We start from the raw sequence: 12,954 nt of genomic DNA, 5'->3' as shown, positions 1-12,954 counted from the left end.
CAAGTCTAATGAGTATTCAAAAAAAAAAAAAAAAAAACACGACATACGTTAGTAAAGCCTTCTTTAAGCCACGCTAATGAAGACCTGTAATTCATGCGAGCCCGCTTTACCATGTTACTCTCCAGTTCATTCCAAAAACACACCTTGGTTGACTGTTCCAAATTCGCATGAACATCAGTATGAACTTGGTCATCTGATTCCGCATCCTTGGCCTTGCGTTTTCCTAGCGTGCTTTTTAGTTCTGTACAGGTATCGATTTGTTCTTTGTTAAGACCCTGAAGTTGCTTCTTTTTTTCAAGAGCCTTGATTTTGCAAAGCATTGCTTGAATTTCTCGTTCTTTCTCAGATAGTGATGACAAAGTTTTCTTTTTGTTCGAATGCTTTCCTTTGGTCAAGCAAGGGGTTGCTGAAGCATTAACAAAACCGATAATGTCGAGATTTTCACGAGACAAACGGACGTCATTAAAGGCATGGATTTTAGCTTCATTGTCAACCTCGCTGGCATCATGGTCTTCGTCGTCAGACCATTCAATAATCATGGGTTGCCGTGGTTTGTATTCAAAGAACGGTGTAGAAGGAGCTCGTACATGTTGTGAGTAATTTCCTGTTATGGATTGCCGCTCTTGCTCAGACATCTTTCGACTATTAGTCCACTGATCACCGTATCCGGTAGTTGAAGATGCACCATGAATGCGGTCGAGCCAAGAAGCACCTCCATCATCACCAGACGGCGCCTCCGGGCGAGAGCTAAACTCATCAGCATATGATATCCGCTTGCGTGAATTTCGCGAATCTTGACGTAGCAAGTTCTCTTCGCATGTGTAAGACAATTCGTTGCCACCGTCAATCTCTGGTGCATCTACGTCAGTATAATCAGGTCTCTTTGGTATAATAGGACGTCTGGAAGGCTTTTTGGAAAATAAAACATCTGAAAAGGAGGGGCAATGTGAGTCATGCTTAATGTGAGAGAAGTTTGAATTTGATTCAACCGTGGCAGGCTGAACATTTTGTGTCTCTGTGTTCGTAAGTGACAGATTACCAGAGATGGTTTTAGGTTCAGAGGAGCGTTGCACCCTTTTAGATAACGTTCGTGACTTCAGAGAGTTCAATGCAGCTAGACGAAGTGCAACGCGCACATCTTCCACTGGCGTCACCGCTGTGGCAGTAGCCTCTGCATTTTGGGCCGAGTGACCTACATCTGAAGTGTTACTCTCAGCATTATGAAGCGTGGATCCCATTCCATTTTGCCCAACGTGTTTAAAAGGAAGCTTTATTTTATCATTCCAACTGGGAAGACCAGCAAGAAGCGCATCATCATCAATCCCCCCAGCATTGTTCATGGCAACCAGCGTCTGAAGCACTTTCTGACGGTGTTTGGCCGAGACTCTTGGAGATTCTCTAAGGCGGCTGCAATCATTTGCACGTGACTAAAGAGTCGGTCTCTTCCGTCACGCCCGTGAAGTGTGATGGCCATCAATCTAACCATCGACCGACCATGGTGCGGATCGAAGAAGTTCAAGACGAGACGGAAAAGCTTCGGCAACAGGGTCTCTCAACTGAGAAGGACGATGATGATGAATGGGAGGCAACGGATGCTGATTCTGATGAAGTATGTTTTTGGTTATGCCAGATGACATTTTATCATTTTGCTCAGACTTATGTGCTAACATGAATAGGATGATCTGTCTGACGATGAGGTCGAAGAGCGAGGCCTCGTTGTTGCTAATGAGAGCTTCTGGGAACGGATCTCTGCTTTGAAGGATATGCTCTCACCGGGTCTTAGGGCCAAGATCTCAAGGACTTGGCAATTGACCTCTGCTTATGGCTTTTTCGGTGGATGGGTAGCTGGCAAGCTTATTTGGATTGGTGTTACGTCTGCTCTCCTCGTAGGATTGCCGTTTGCTCTGGCTGTTGAAGATGAGAGTCGCTTTGCAGTGCAGGAGAAAGAAATTGCAGCACAACAGCAAGGCAGCAGCAGCGGCGCACCAGGCACCCCATTGGCACCGCCGGCTGGTGTATCCGGCCAGTCACAAGGGTTGCGTCCTCCAGGCTTTTAAGCAAGAATTTTTTTTTTTTGAATATCCCGTAACTTTTTACGTTACTCATAAAATTCGTAGACCTGGATGGTCTGATCATAGTCTTGTGGCGATGAAATTACACCAATTCCTGATGGAGCTCACTATCTAACTGTTTCGGACTAGTAGCTAATGATTCGGGTATCGGTTAGAGTTCTGACGCCCCAAAATTTCGCAGCCCTCATCTTGCCTGGCTCGCGCACCGTAATTCCCTCGACTTTGATATATTTTCTTCTTCAAGCTATGGTTTGTTCCAACCATAATATACAGAAAGTTCACTATAGATACAAAAAGAGAGGGTAAGCTAATGAGCTTAGCCCATTTTTACCGATGACATTCGGCCGTGTAAGACTCATTCTAACTGTTGAATAACCAAAAAAGACCCTTACTTCAAGATCCATTCGTGAAGAGTAGCAACTTCAGTTCGATTTAGTTGAAGTTTCTTTGGTGTCGGAAGATAATGGACTTGCAGCATTCATGGACTCAGACATGCGCCCGGTAGGTGCTTCTGCTGAGTTCGCGTTCTTTGCATTATCTGTACCCACTGCAATGGTTGGCTTTGATTGAGCGTTCGAAGAAGCAGCAATCAAAGCTTGTCGCATATATGTCCAATCTGTTGAAAGTTTAAGCAAATTTGTCTCATCTAGCAGAGACATGCGGTAACGAATAAAGCGCTGATCATAGTCATCCAGGACTGCCTCTTCATCACCCTCCATCCCGCCTAGGCCAAGCAAGCCAAGACCCGCGTAACGTCCTCCATCTTCGTTGTAGCGCCATCGCTCAGCTAATTTTTGGGCGCGCTCCATTTGTTCTTCCACAGACTCTTCCTCCACATTCAGGTCTCGTTTGCGAGCCACATATGCACCGTCTTTGTCTTCCTTCATGGCTTCCTCGTCTTGATCCAAATCCGTCGCCTGCGTACTTTGCCCGTCTGCAGTATCATCAGTCATGTGAGTATGATCAGTAGAGTCGGATGACACGCTGGCATCGTCAGTACCTTGCGGCACGTGATAGGCGCCATTTTTACTTAGACACTTGAATTGCAAGTCTGGATTATGTGTCAATGGAGCACGCGGGTCTTTGGAATTCAAAGGATCCCAAGATAAGTCAGGTGTGGGTAGAAGCATGGGTGCCACACGAGCTGAGTGAATGAGAGGTGTATGATAACGGAATGAATCCGTCGCTCCCAAGATGCGACCTGTGGCATCTGCGCGCTTCATTGGATCAAACGAACGATCAAACCCAAACGTAGCAAGAGGAAATCCATTCTGGCGCTGCCGAGGCCAAGCGCCTATATTTGCTGGTGCAGGACTTACAGCAATAGGCCGACGGTCAAGGAAAATACGCCCACCGCGCCCTATGCGGCGACGAAAACAGGACTGTCTGCCAGGGCGAGCAAATGGGTGGTTCGACCAGAAGTGGGTATCATGATTGTCCGACTGAATAGGTCGAAACGCACGCAACGCAGGAGGAGCCACAACAGGCTGGAAGGCTGTATCCGTTAGATCCTCCACACCCGCATCGACTTGTTGTCTTAGTGTGCATTCGCGGTCGATATATTGTTGCATAGCAGTAGTACGTTCCATGAGTGACGAGCTTTTTAACGCAGAATTGTCAGAAACAGCTTTAGCATTTGATGTGCTTTCCGTTTCAGACTTGGGGCGACGAAGCTTTAGCGTTGTCGAGGTGACCGCTGAGGGTGATGAAATTTCATCAGCCTTGCGTTTCTTCTTCATCAACTGAGTATTTTGTAACGCTGCGGAAGAATGAATTGGAGCCGTTGGGTCCGGCTGGATTCCAAAGAAGAGGCTTTCATCCTCATGTCCCTTATCTGGGCCAATAATGCTCCAGCGTCGTTTCAAGGTCATGAGCTCATGGGCATGAGCCCAACACTCCTTTGCTTCAGATATTTCGCGTTCTTTCAAACGTTCTCGCTGAGCAACCATGAAAAAGAGCGACTTTGCTTGTCCGAGTTCTGACTCAAGACGCACCAGCTTTTCAAGTTGAAGGGTATCAGTTTTACGCGTCTTACGGGCACTCTTGACCTCGCGGCGTCGAAAGCAAACATAGGGGTCATTCTCATTACTTTCATCCGAGTTCAGAGAGGGAACGATGGGCCTTCCTTCGCGCGCCTGACGCCTAAGCTTCCACCAGTCGTACACAGCATATGCACAAGGCTTAAGTAAAAACAAGTGTCGGAAAGGATTTTCGGCAGACCATTTCAACTCTTGAGATGACATGTTCACAGTAGGCGATGGTTTGTTATAATTATGAGGTTTTGATGTTAAGTTACTTGTAATGATAGAAAGGTCGTTCGGTTGTACGGGGAGTTCGGGTAGTGCAAGGGTGGAACACAAGGAGTCAGGCTCAAATTGTGGTAACAACTCGGAAAGGGGGGGAAGTTTGGATAGATCGAGTTCCAAAAGGGGATGGCGATCGCAGGTGGTTCGCTCAAACACGTACATGATTGTTTCAAACTCGTCTTCGGAGATGAAACGATACTTTGATGGATCTTTTATCAGTAAGGCTTCAATTTGAGCAGAGTCAGGCCGACCGGCATCAGAGGCAATTTCCTTCAATGCATTGGCAAGGTTGTCCTGGGCCTTTTCATTGCGCTTATCGAGCCATCCTTTATCATCTTCATCCATGCAATACGGAGATCCTCGGTTGCAATATTCGACGGTATCTGAAAAGCGAACGTACGTAACAGGATCCGAATATACATTCGACGGATATTGCTCGTTGTATTGTGACTGGGACAAAACCTCCACACTCTTGGGTGTTGGAATATGGTACTTTTGAGCGGAAGCTTGTCCTGCGCTCCCTACCTGGTGAGAAGAAAGGGCCGCTTGCAAATGGTGCTCCGTAATTTCATGTGAATCAACACCAAAGGTAGAGTCTTGTTGTTGTTCACTGGATTCAAATTCAGGCGCAACACCCCTCACAAGTGCGTTGGCAGCCTCGTTGAGAAACTCACCACGCTGCACGGCAACTGTCTCGTGTTAGCGATTGTCCTCAACAGAATTGTTTGGCTCACACGCTCCACCTGATGCGACAGGAAATAATTTTTTTTTCGACGCTAGTGAAAAAAATTATATCCCAATATCACTCGAGGTATGGTAGAGGTACGATGCCGCGCTGCCGCCGAGCAGAGTACGTACTTTTTTGTTTGAAAGAGAGCTTCTTATTTCGCATTCGACTGCTTGTCATATGTATGGATGAGAATGGAGAACCAGCAAGTCCGACGCCGCCACCACGAGGAGTAGTGGCGGTCGCCGTAGATACCTGAGCTGTCATAGCCAGGCTAAAACGGTTACCCAACAGTACTTCAGACCAATGAAGGACTGAAAGTACTGAGTGTCGAGTACCGGTATATGTGTGAAAGTCGGGAAGGACTCTTGGTTGACCAGGTCCCTTGAGCCCTACTCTTAGCCTTCACGGTTCGTTGCTCCTGAGCGGGGCGGGTAGTCACAGGCGGGCCCGCTGCTTGTCTGTCCGCGCGGAAACTAAACGCCACAGGCCTAAAAAAAAGACCCATCCACCAAATAGGGATGTGAAGCCAGTGAACCTAATAGGCATCATAACGGCCCGGGGAACATCATATTTCCCAGTATACCCAGTGACACCGCCGCTTTTTCACGTGAAATGAAGGCACGTGAAGGGGCAAAGCAGTGCGTTTGCGTGTGTGCAGGTGTGACACTATGTGCGCCGCCGACGTTTGCCATGCTGCCCTTGGGCACGATTTTGGTTCGCGTTGGCCATGCGTTTTTGCTGAAGCTAATAACATCATGTGAATAGCCGCCGGATTCAACATACCTCTCCGAACTTTCGTTTGGAATACGAAACAGAAGCTGAGTCTCGAATAAGCTCCCCAACCACAGAGTCTGAGCGTTGTTTCCGAGTGAGCATAGACGATGGTTCCAAACCCCCACCAACGATTTTCCCAAGCTGGGCATATGCTGGCATCGATCCATCAGAGCCTGTGCCACCACTTCCGCGGTAGAATCTCTTCGGATCTAGTGCATTTCGTAGTCGAATCGCTGTGACCTGACGGCGCATTTCCTTTTCAGTAGCCGCTCTTGCATCGCCACCCGTGAAACTGCCTCTTCCACCTTCGACACGGGCATCTGTGTTCTTGTGGTGAGATGCTGAGCCGGGGAATCCTGGCATACCAAACCATTTAGGCCCGGCATCCTTTGCTCTAAGCTGTAGATAAGATGTAAGAACAGATATCTATAGACGTACCTCACGGATTTCACGTTTGGTTGGCTTTCTCGGAGCAGAAAAACCGCCAAATTGTTCAAGTGCATCAAGAGAGGTATTGTGTATTAAAACGTTAGATTCACGTCGTTTTCCTAGCCTCTTTGCACTGTGTCCTGTTTCTGAATGAACCGTGTTCGGCGCTGGTGTTGATGATGGATCGGCCTCGTCCAGAACAATAAGATCTGACCCATCGTTAAACGGTGCACTTGATGTATTGGAGGAGCCTGCCAACTGTGATACTGTTTGGTATGCCTTGCAGGATGCTGCTATCAAGGCTTCCTCATCTTCATACATGTTCGGAGACGGCAACTAGTAATAGTGGGGCGTTAGAAATTTTAACAGTGCGCGGCATGGACATTTTTCCGCAGGAACCGAAATTTTTTTTGAAATCTCACGTGGCCCAATCGACACTTGCTTCGTCCAGATAGGATGGGAGAATCGAGTTGTCTTACGGCACTATGGCAAAGAGACCTGGGCGCCGTAGTAGCCGGCAAATTTCTCCAGGGACACGCAGTTTAGAAACGAGGGACGATATACCTAAGAGTGATGTGGATGCATTTGATGCATCACGCGATGAAATTCTTCTAGATGACAATGCGGAAGAGGATCCGAGACTAGATGAATTTGACGGCGACACGCAAGAAGTGCTCGGAATGAATTTGGACGACGAGGACGATGATAGTAACGATGAAAGTGACCATAATGTCGGGGATGAACAAGACGATGAGAAAGAGGAAGATGATGACCTTGGTCGATACAGGACGATGATTTTGCCTTCATCCGTGACTGAATCAAGCTTGCGAAGACGGGCTGCTCGCGATGATGCTCACAAAGAGCAGGAAGAAGAAGACATACTAGATAACGATGGAGATGATGATGAGAATGAATATCTAGGATGGGGTAAGGACAAGCGGTCCTATTACAGCAGCAATACTATGGAAGATTTTGAGTCGGATTCTGAAGTTGACGAAGAGAAGGCGCACGAATTGGAAACAAACGAGGCGGTCCGACTTCAGCGCATGAGCCGTTCAGGAATGCACGATGAAGACTTTGGGCTTGATTCGATTCATGCGGAGGAAGCTCAGGTTGCTGCAGACGAACAAAGCGAAGCTGCAAGGGTTAAGAGACGACATGAATTCGATATGGACAGTGGTGCAGAATCAAAGGCGCAGTCTATGCAGCGGCCTGATGAACTGCTTGCATCATTACAAGTCCGTGCACCGATTGTATTGGCGCTGATTGACGAATACAATGATGCCTTGCATCAACTGAAAGAAGAGTGTAAGACTGTTGATGCGTACGTATAAAGCAGCTAACAATGTCTTCAGCATGTCACAACATGGCGAGACACAGATTGTGGAAATTGCACATTTATATATTCAGTCACTGTCCTCATACACCATGTTACTGGCATTTTTCTTCCAGCTTGCATCCTCACCCAACATGCTTGCTGATCCCAGTGCTCTTCTAGCTCATCCAGTTATCGAGCGTTTGTCGCAGCTTAAGCAGGCGCTTGTCGAGATGAAAAACCTTGGGCTTTTTGAGCCGCACTTGGAGGAAGCAGATGTGGATGATTCAAATCGTGTAATGGGTAAACCCACAGAGGAAGATGCGGCTTATGAAGAGCTGGGCGATCTGGAGCCGAATGAATTACAGGATTTGATTTTCGATGAAAAAGAAAATCAAGCCGAATCTCAGAGACAAAGCCAGCGCTCCGTCTCAGCTTCTGCAACAAAGCCTGCAAGGGGATCGTCCTCGGAGATGTCGAAGAAGACGAAAAAGCAGTCGAGTCCACGTGCGTCTGTGCCAACCCAACCCACTGTGCTGGCTGATGTCGCAGACGTAGATGTGAAAGACGATGACGGCTTTCCTCAACTTCAGCGTGCGAAACGACCATCGAGCCACCAGGTGCTTGAAAGTGAGGACGCATTTGGTGAACCGTCGCAAATGAGAGATGCCGAGCTGCATGACAAAGCACAGCGGAAACGTGCCGTGCAATTCCATGCGACAGGGCTCGAGGCGAAACCAACAACGTCGTCAACAAAGAAGACATTGTTGGAAGGCGATGCAGATATTCCTTACCGAGACAAGAAACAGATTCGGGATGCCGTATCTACCGCCAAAGCGAATCGGCTTGCTAAAGGGATGGAAAAAGCTGATACGTCTCTTTCTGAAACTGATTGGGGCGAAAGCGACTGGCGAACACGGGACGAAGTTATGAGGGACGATGCCGTTCGTGGTGAGGACGAGGACGATGAAACTGATGGAGACGACTCAGAGTCAGGCAAGAGCAATGGCGCAGCGGCATATTATGATCTTGTGTCAAGTCGCAAGCGCGCACGGAAAGCTGAAAAGAAGGACGAATACGATCGCCAGCGACTCGCGAATCGTGTCTATGACGATGATGTCCTTGGCCCCGGCGAGCATCGCTCAATCGACTATGCGATCGAAAAGAACAAGGGTCTCACAGCAAACCGGCCCAACAGTGTGCGTAATCCAAGAGTGAAGAGACGGTTGCGGTATGACCGAGCCAAGAAGCGCTTGTCTAGCACACGCGCCGTGTATAAGGGAGGACAGAGTGCGCTGCAGGGTGGCTACGCAGGAGAAAAATCAGGCATCTCTACGAACCTGGTCAAGAGCCGCAAGCTTGGGGGCTAGATTTCATAGCATTCTGCCGGATTACCTCTCTCACACATTTACTCATATACATCGATTTGTGTTTAGAAACACTCTACACGATCTGCATACTCTGAATGCCTCGGAGAATGGGAGCAATGGCTGTGCTACCTTTGTTTGTCTCGAATGTGCACAAACGACCGTCAACGCCACTTGTACTGATACTTTCGACGTGATCACGAGCACCAGAGTAGATGCGAATGTCAGTAATCGTATTTTGATGAGTCGTGTGAAGCTCGCCATCGTCGGCAATGCTAGCGCCGGCCACGGCTCCAAATGATTGGGGCGTACTGTCAGTGGAAAGAGTTGAAGGAGCAGCTGCTTTTCCACGGGAGTCTGCTTCGCGGAAGCGAGCAAATGCTTCATTGTTAAGCCGACCAACACCACCAGATGATGCGGTGGCTGCAGGGGCACCAAGTCCTGGCTTTTTAGGCGGCGGCGGCGGCGGCTTTGGTTTTGACGCGGCAGTGCCAACAGTATCGAGGCTGCGGGTGAGTTTCCAGCCGTTGTCAATCGAGCCTTCAAATACCATCGGCTGGCAGTCGTGCCCAGCAGCAACAAGAGCCGTCTCGCTAATGAAAAGAAGCGTCATATACGGAAGACTTGGGAGACGGATGACATGCATGGCCTGTGGCGGTGACTCCGGCGCTGCAGGGTACACAACTGTAAGAGACGCATCATGTCCCACATAAGCAAGCGCATCACCACTAGGACTAAAAGCAACGCCGTGAACCCAGCCGCCGGATGGTGTCGGGAACTCCCCACACACCGTGCCAAATGGCAGACGTTCGCCCCACACGCTGGGAGGCGGCTTTGTATCGACGCCCTTAATATAGGCACTGAATACACGAGCATGAAAGTCGGCACAGCCTGCAGGCCAAAGTACATTGTTTGGGTGCCAATCGATTGATGTAACGGTAGAACGAAGCGGACGCTTGATGTGCTTAGCGACCCACCAATCGTTATCCTCTTCGAAAGAGCACACCGAAATAATGCGCGCACTACTAGCAACAGCAAATTTGTCTTCATTTGGACTCCAGCGCACAGCTGTAGCTCCACGGTGCAAGCGGAGGAGAACCAGCGTGGGCTTCCACACTGAACCGCTAAGAGTCCAAACATAGGCATTACGATCTTGCGAACAGCTAACGATGCGGTTCGTGTGCGGTGCCCAGTCAATGCCTGTAACTACTTTGTCATGTTCTGAGAGTGTGTGCTCAAGGACCCAGCCTTGAGGTGACTGAGAAAAAATGAAAATCTCATTTGTATTAGGCGAAACAGCAACCTTGGAGCGATCGGCATTAAATGCGTGCGCCGACAAGGGGCTGTACGAGAGCTGATGTACTTGATTTACCATCGGAGGACGAGCAGTCGACTCCGGCACTTCCAAAGAGAGCGAGCAGTCGAGGCAAGGCAAGTGAGCGAAAACTGACCCAAACGAGCTAATGTCACCAAACCAAGCAGCTCAGGCGGGAGCGATTTTCTTGTCTGATGAAAGTGTGGCGGCGCCCGCTCGGACGAGCGTGGAGGACAACAGGGGCTGTTTCCCAAGGCCAGGGGCTGGTCAAATGCTGACTCAGCCCGTAACGCAACGCGCTCGACCTAGTAGTCGCACACTTGTTCATAATGAGCGCGAATGGGCACAAAACAATGCCACGTGCGATTGACCGCAACCAGAAGGACAAGCAAGCAAGCGAAAAAGACACATGGAACATCCTTTATCACACACTCTTGCATTTAAGAGCCAGGCAAGATGAACGCCGCTGTGACAAACATGGCCGTGATGTTCGGCGCCATGCAGCTATCGAAGCGGATTCCATTTGATGACAAGCCGGAATACGTGAGGTACGCCCAGATGGCCTATCTGGCATCGCAGCTCTTGTGTCTGGCGGTGTTCTATTTCTGCAGTCTTCAGGTACGCGCGTAGTACGCGTTTGTTTTGTCTAACAAAGCGATCAGATCAAGAGAAAGAATGATTTGACTGTGCTCAAGTATGTGAATGCCAAAAACCCCATGGTACGTTCGACATTTGGTTTCAGTCACGCGCTTGCTGACATGTTTGTGTGTGTGTGATGGCAGTCGCAAGACCCTGGTGAACTTGTGACAACGACACATCGCGACTATGATCTGTCAGAGATCAGCAAGAGTGTGCGAGGCATTCTGATGGGATGCCTCTTTGTTGGTTTCATGCACCTCTACTTCGGCTACACGAACCCGTATGTACATAAAAAGTGTCACTGACCATAATCAGGCTCGTAATTCAGAGCATTATTCCTTTGAAAAATGCACTTGAATCCAACATGGCGAAAATCTGGATCTGGGGCATGCCTGCGACAGGTGACCTGAAGCGCCCATTCAAGCCACCAGCGGGTTTGTTTTCAGGGATGCAACAACAAAATGGCCCGCAAACCGATAAGGTATGTATGTTGGAGGTTGGTGGGCCTGGGAGAGGCTGATCCCCGTCTCTTCCATCCTACCCCCTCGTATGCGCTCTCAGTTCACTTACATGATAGGCATCCGTCAAGGAGGCTGAACATGTGGCTGCGTCGATCCGAGCCAAGGCCGAATAATGTGATTTTTTTTTCCGTATGTAGTGGATGTGTTTGTCGGCAAGCATGCGTTCACACACACACTCAGCTGTTGTGCGTGAAAGACCTGGAGACAGCATGACACCGCTACTTCCTCATCGAATGGAGGTGTGGAGCGTTGGGTAACATGTCTCGATCACAGATCAATCCAATGAAATACGTTGCATGACCTTTTCCGTACGCCACTGAGGCGCGTGTTGTGTTGCTGTGTCGAAACCGCAAAGCACCGATCGGATGCATGCCGGTATGTGTCCACTGTGGTCGACCTGTCCCGGCAGTCGTAGCCAAATTTGGTTCTGGCCATGTCGTGCTCGCCCGCTGCGTGTATGATGATTGCGGTCACGTAGTCGATCCATACTTGGAGTATGGGCTGGCCGTCCTGGTGATTGACTTGGTACGTTTGTCTTGATTCTGCATCTCACATGCCATCACAAGATTCTTACCAAACCACGCGTGTATCGACACATCCTTTATAACATGTCGATGCACCAAGTATTACCTTCGCGTGAGTATGGACCCCGGAGCCTTGCGCCGCGAATTGTTCCCATCAGCATGCATATAAGGCGCTTCCTCGCACTCGTGCTGATCGAAAGCTATCTCACTTGGTTTTCCTTATGTGTGCATCCTTTTGCAAGGGCAGGCGTCAGCCTTTGGCCGTCCCAATTGCATAGTGTCACCGCACACCTAACGAGCCCCGCTGCGTTGGGTGCGTTGCGGGTCTTTCTTTCTACACTCGTCCACATGCTCAGTCTTCATCTTACGCTTGTGCTTGGCTGCACAATCGTTCAGACCATATGGCGCAGACGCATGAATTCGACTATGTATTGGGACATGTATGCATGGCATTTGCCGTCCGTGGCAATGCTATATGCAAGCCTCAGTACTGTATTTTTACTCGTGCTGCGTGTGATTTGGGCATCAAAAGAACCAGTGAATCTAGGACTCGACAGTCGTAGCCGCTCGGCAATAAACAACCAAGCCGGCCAGCTTCTACCCATGCATCTAACGCAAATCACGTCTGCTTGGAATCCTTTAGCCGGACACACTGGACTGACGGAATGGATCATCCGTCATATCATGGGCGGCATGAGCGCCGGCGTCGCTCTAGCAGGTATGTACGACTTCTTCGCACCGACAAACCCATCCTTTATCTTTCTCTCTTTTGCTTGCTCGCACGTTCAAATTCTCATGCTGATCTAGCGGTTTTGCCTATGCACCCAATATTCGGTGCACTTGTCATACTTTGTGGATTGAGTGTTCAGGCATTCGTGCGTGAGCAACTGGGAATGCCATGGGATGCGACCTTCCTGTCATGGGACGCAACATCGCGCTACTGTCACGCGTAGTAGGTGTGC

The 12,954-nt window shown here is 49.2% G+C and overlaps 9 protein-coding genes across 9 annotated transcripts; 5 read left to right on the top strand and 4 right to left on the bottom strand.

Moving 5' to 3' along the window:
• Positions 1 to 5: 5 nt before the first annotated feature.
• MGL_2724 (uncharacterized protein) lies at positions 6 to 1,238 on the bottom strand (the record flags this gene model as incomplete). The annotated part of the gene is made up of 1 exon (XM_001730290.1): positions 6 to 1,238. One exon carries the CDS (start codon positions 1,236 to 1,238, stop codon positions 6 to 8), a length of 1,233 nt encoding a protein of 410 aa, XP_001730342.1.
• Positions 1,239 to 1,495: 257 nt separating this feature from the next.
• Positions 1,496 to 2,057, top strand: MGL_2723 (uncharacterized protein; the record flags this gene model as incomplete). Its single annotated transcript, XM_001730289.1, has 2 exons — positions 1,496 to 1,609; positions 1,677 to 2,057. 2 exons carry the CDS (start codon positions 1,496 to 1,498, stop codon positions 2,055 to 2,057), a joined length of 495 nt encoding a protein of 164 aa, XP_001730341.1.
• Positions 2,058 to 2,494: 437 nt separating this feature from the next.
• On the bottom strand, positions 2,495 to 4,723 carry MGL_2722 (uncharacterized protein; the record flags this gene model as incomplete). The annotated part of the gene is made up of 1 exon (XM_001730288.1): positions 2,495 to 4,723. The coding sequence occupies one exon, from the start codon at positions 4,721 to 4,723 to the stop codon at positions 2,495 to 2,497; it is 2,229 nt and encodes a 742-aa protein (XP_001730340.1).
• Positions 4,724 to 5,581: 858 nt separating this feature from the next.
• MGL_2721 (uncharacterized protein) lies at positions 5,582 to 6,632 on the bottom strand (the record flags this gene model as incomplete). Its single annotated transcript, XM_001730287.1, has 3 exons — positions 5,582 to 5,596; positions 5,892 to 6,281; positions 6,321 to 6,632. The coding sequence occupies 3 exons, from the start codon at positions 6,630 to 6,632 to the stop codon at positions 5,582 to 5,584; spliced, it is 717 nt and encodes a 238-aa protein (XP_001730339.1).
• A 164-nt stretch (positions 6,633 to 6,796) lies between these two features.
• Positions 6,797 to 8,996, top strand: MGL_2720 (uncharacterized protein; the record flags this gene model as incomplete). The annotated part of the gene is made up of 2 exons (XM_001730286.1): positions 6,797 to 7,635; positions 7,667 to 8,996. 2 exons carry the CDS (start codon positions 6,797 to 6,799, stop codon positions 8,994 to 8,996), a joined length of 2,169 nt encoding a protein of 722 aa, XP_001730338.1.
• Positions 8,997 to 9,069: 73 nt separating this feature from the next.
• Positions 9,070 to 10,368, bottom strand: MGL_2719 (uncharacterized protein; the record flags this gene model as incomplete). Its single annotated transcript, XM_001730285.1, has 1 exon — positions 9,070 to 10,368. One exon carries the CDS (start codon positions 10,366 to 10,368, stop codon positions 9,070 to 9,072), a length of 1,299 nt encoding a protein of 432 aa, XP_001730337.1.
• A 396-nt stretch (positions 10,369 to 10,764) lies between these two features.
• Positions 10,765 to 11,084, top strand: MGL_2718 (uncharacterized protein; the record flags this gene model as incomplete). Its single annotated transcript, XM_001730284.1, has 2 exons — positions 10,765 to 10,926; positions 10,971 to 11,084. 2 exons carry the CDS (start codon positions 10,765 to 10,767, stop codon positions 11,082 to 11,084), a joined length of 276 nt encoding a protein of 91 aa, XP_001730336.1.
• A 227-nt stretch (positions 11,085 to 11,311) lies between these two features.
• MGL_2717 (uncharacterized protein) lies at positions 11,312 to 11,581 on the top strand (the record flags this gene model as incomplete). The annotated part of the gene is made up of 2 exons (XM_001730283.1): positions 11,312 to 11,428; positions 11,525 to 11,581. The coding sequence occupies 2 exons, from the start codon at positions 11,312 to 11,314 to the stop codon at positions 11,579 to 11,581; spliced, it is 174 nt and encodes a 57-aa protein (XP_001730335.1).
• Positions 11,582 to 12,445: 864 nt separating this feature from the next.
• Positions 12,446 to 12,945, top strand: MGL_2716 (uncharacterized protein; the record flags this gene model as incomplete). Its single annotated transcript, XM_001730282.1, has 2 exons — positions 12,446 to 12,710; positions 12,800 to 12,945. The coding sequence occupies 2 exons, from the start codon at positions 12,446 to 12,448 to the stop codon at positions 12,943 to 12,945; spliced, it is 411 nt and encodes a 136-aa protein (XP_001730334.1).
• Positions 12,946 to 12,954: the final 9 nt, after the last annotated feature.

This window comes from Malassezia globosa (assembly GCF_000181695.2).
Source record: "Malassezia globosa CBS 7966 chromosome Unknown mgl_sf_6.1, whole genome shotgun sequence".
Classification (NCBI taxonomy): Eukaryota; Fungi; Basidiomycota; class Malasseziomycetes; order Malasseziales; family Malasseziaceae; genus Malassezia; species Malassezia globosa.
Note: the sequence above shows the minus strand (reverse complement) of the source record. Positions and strands in the feature narration are given on the sequence as shown.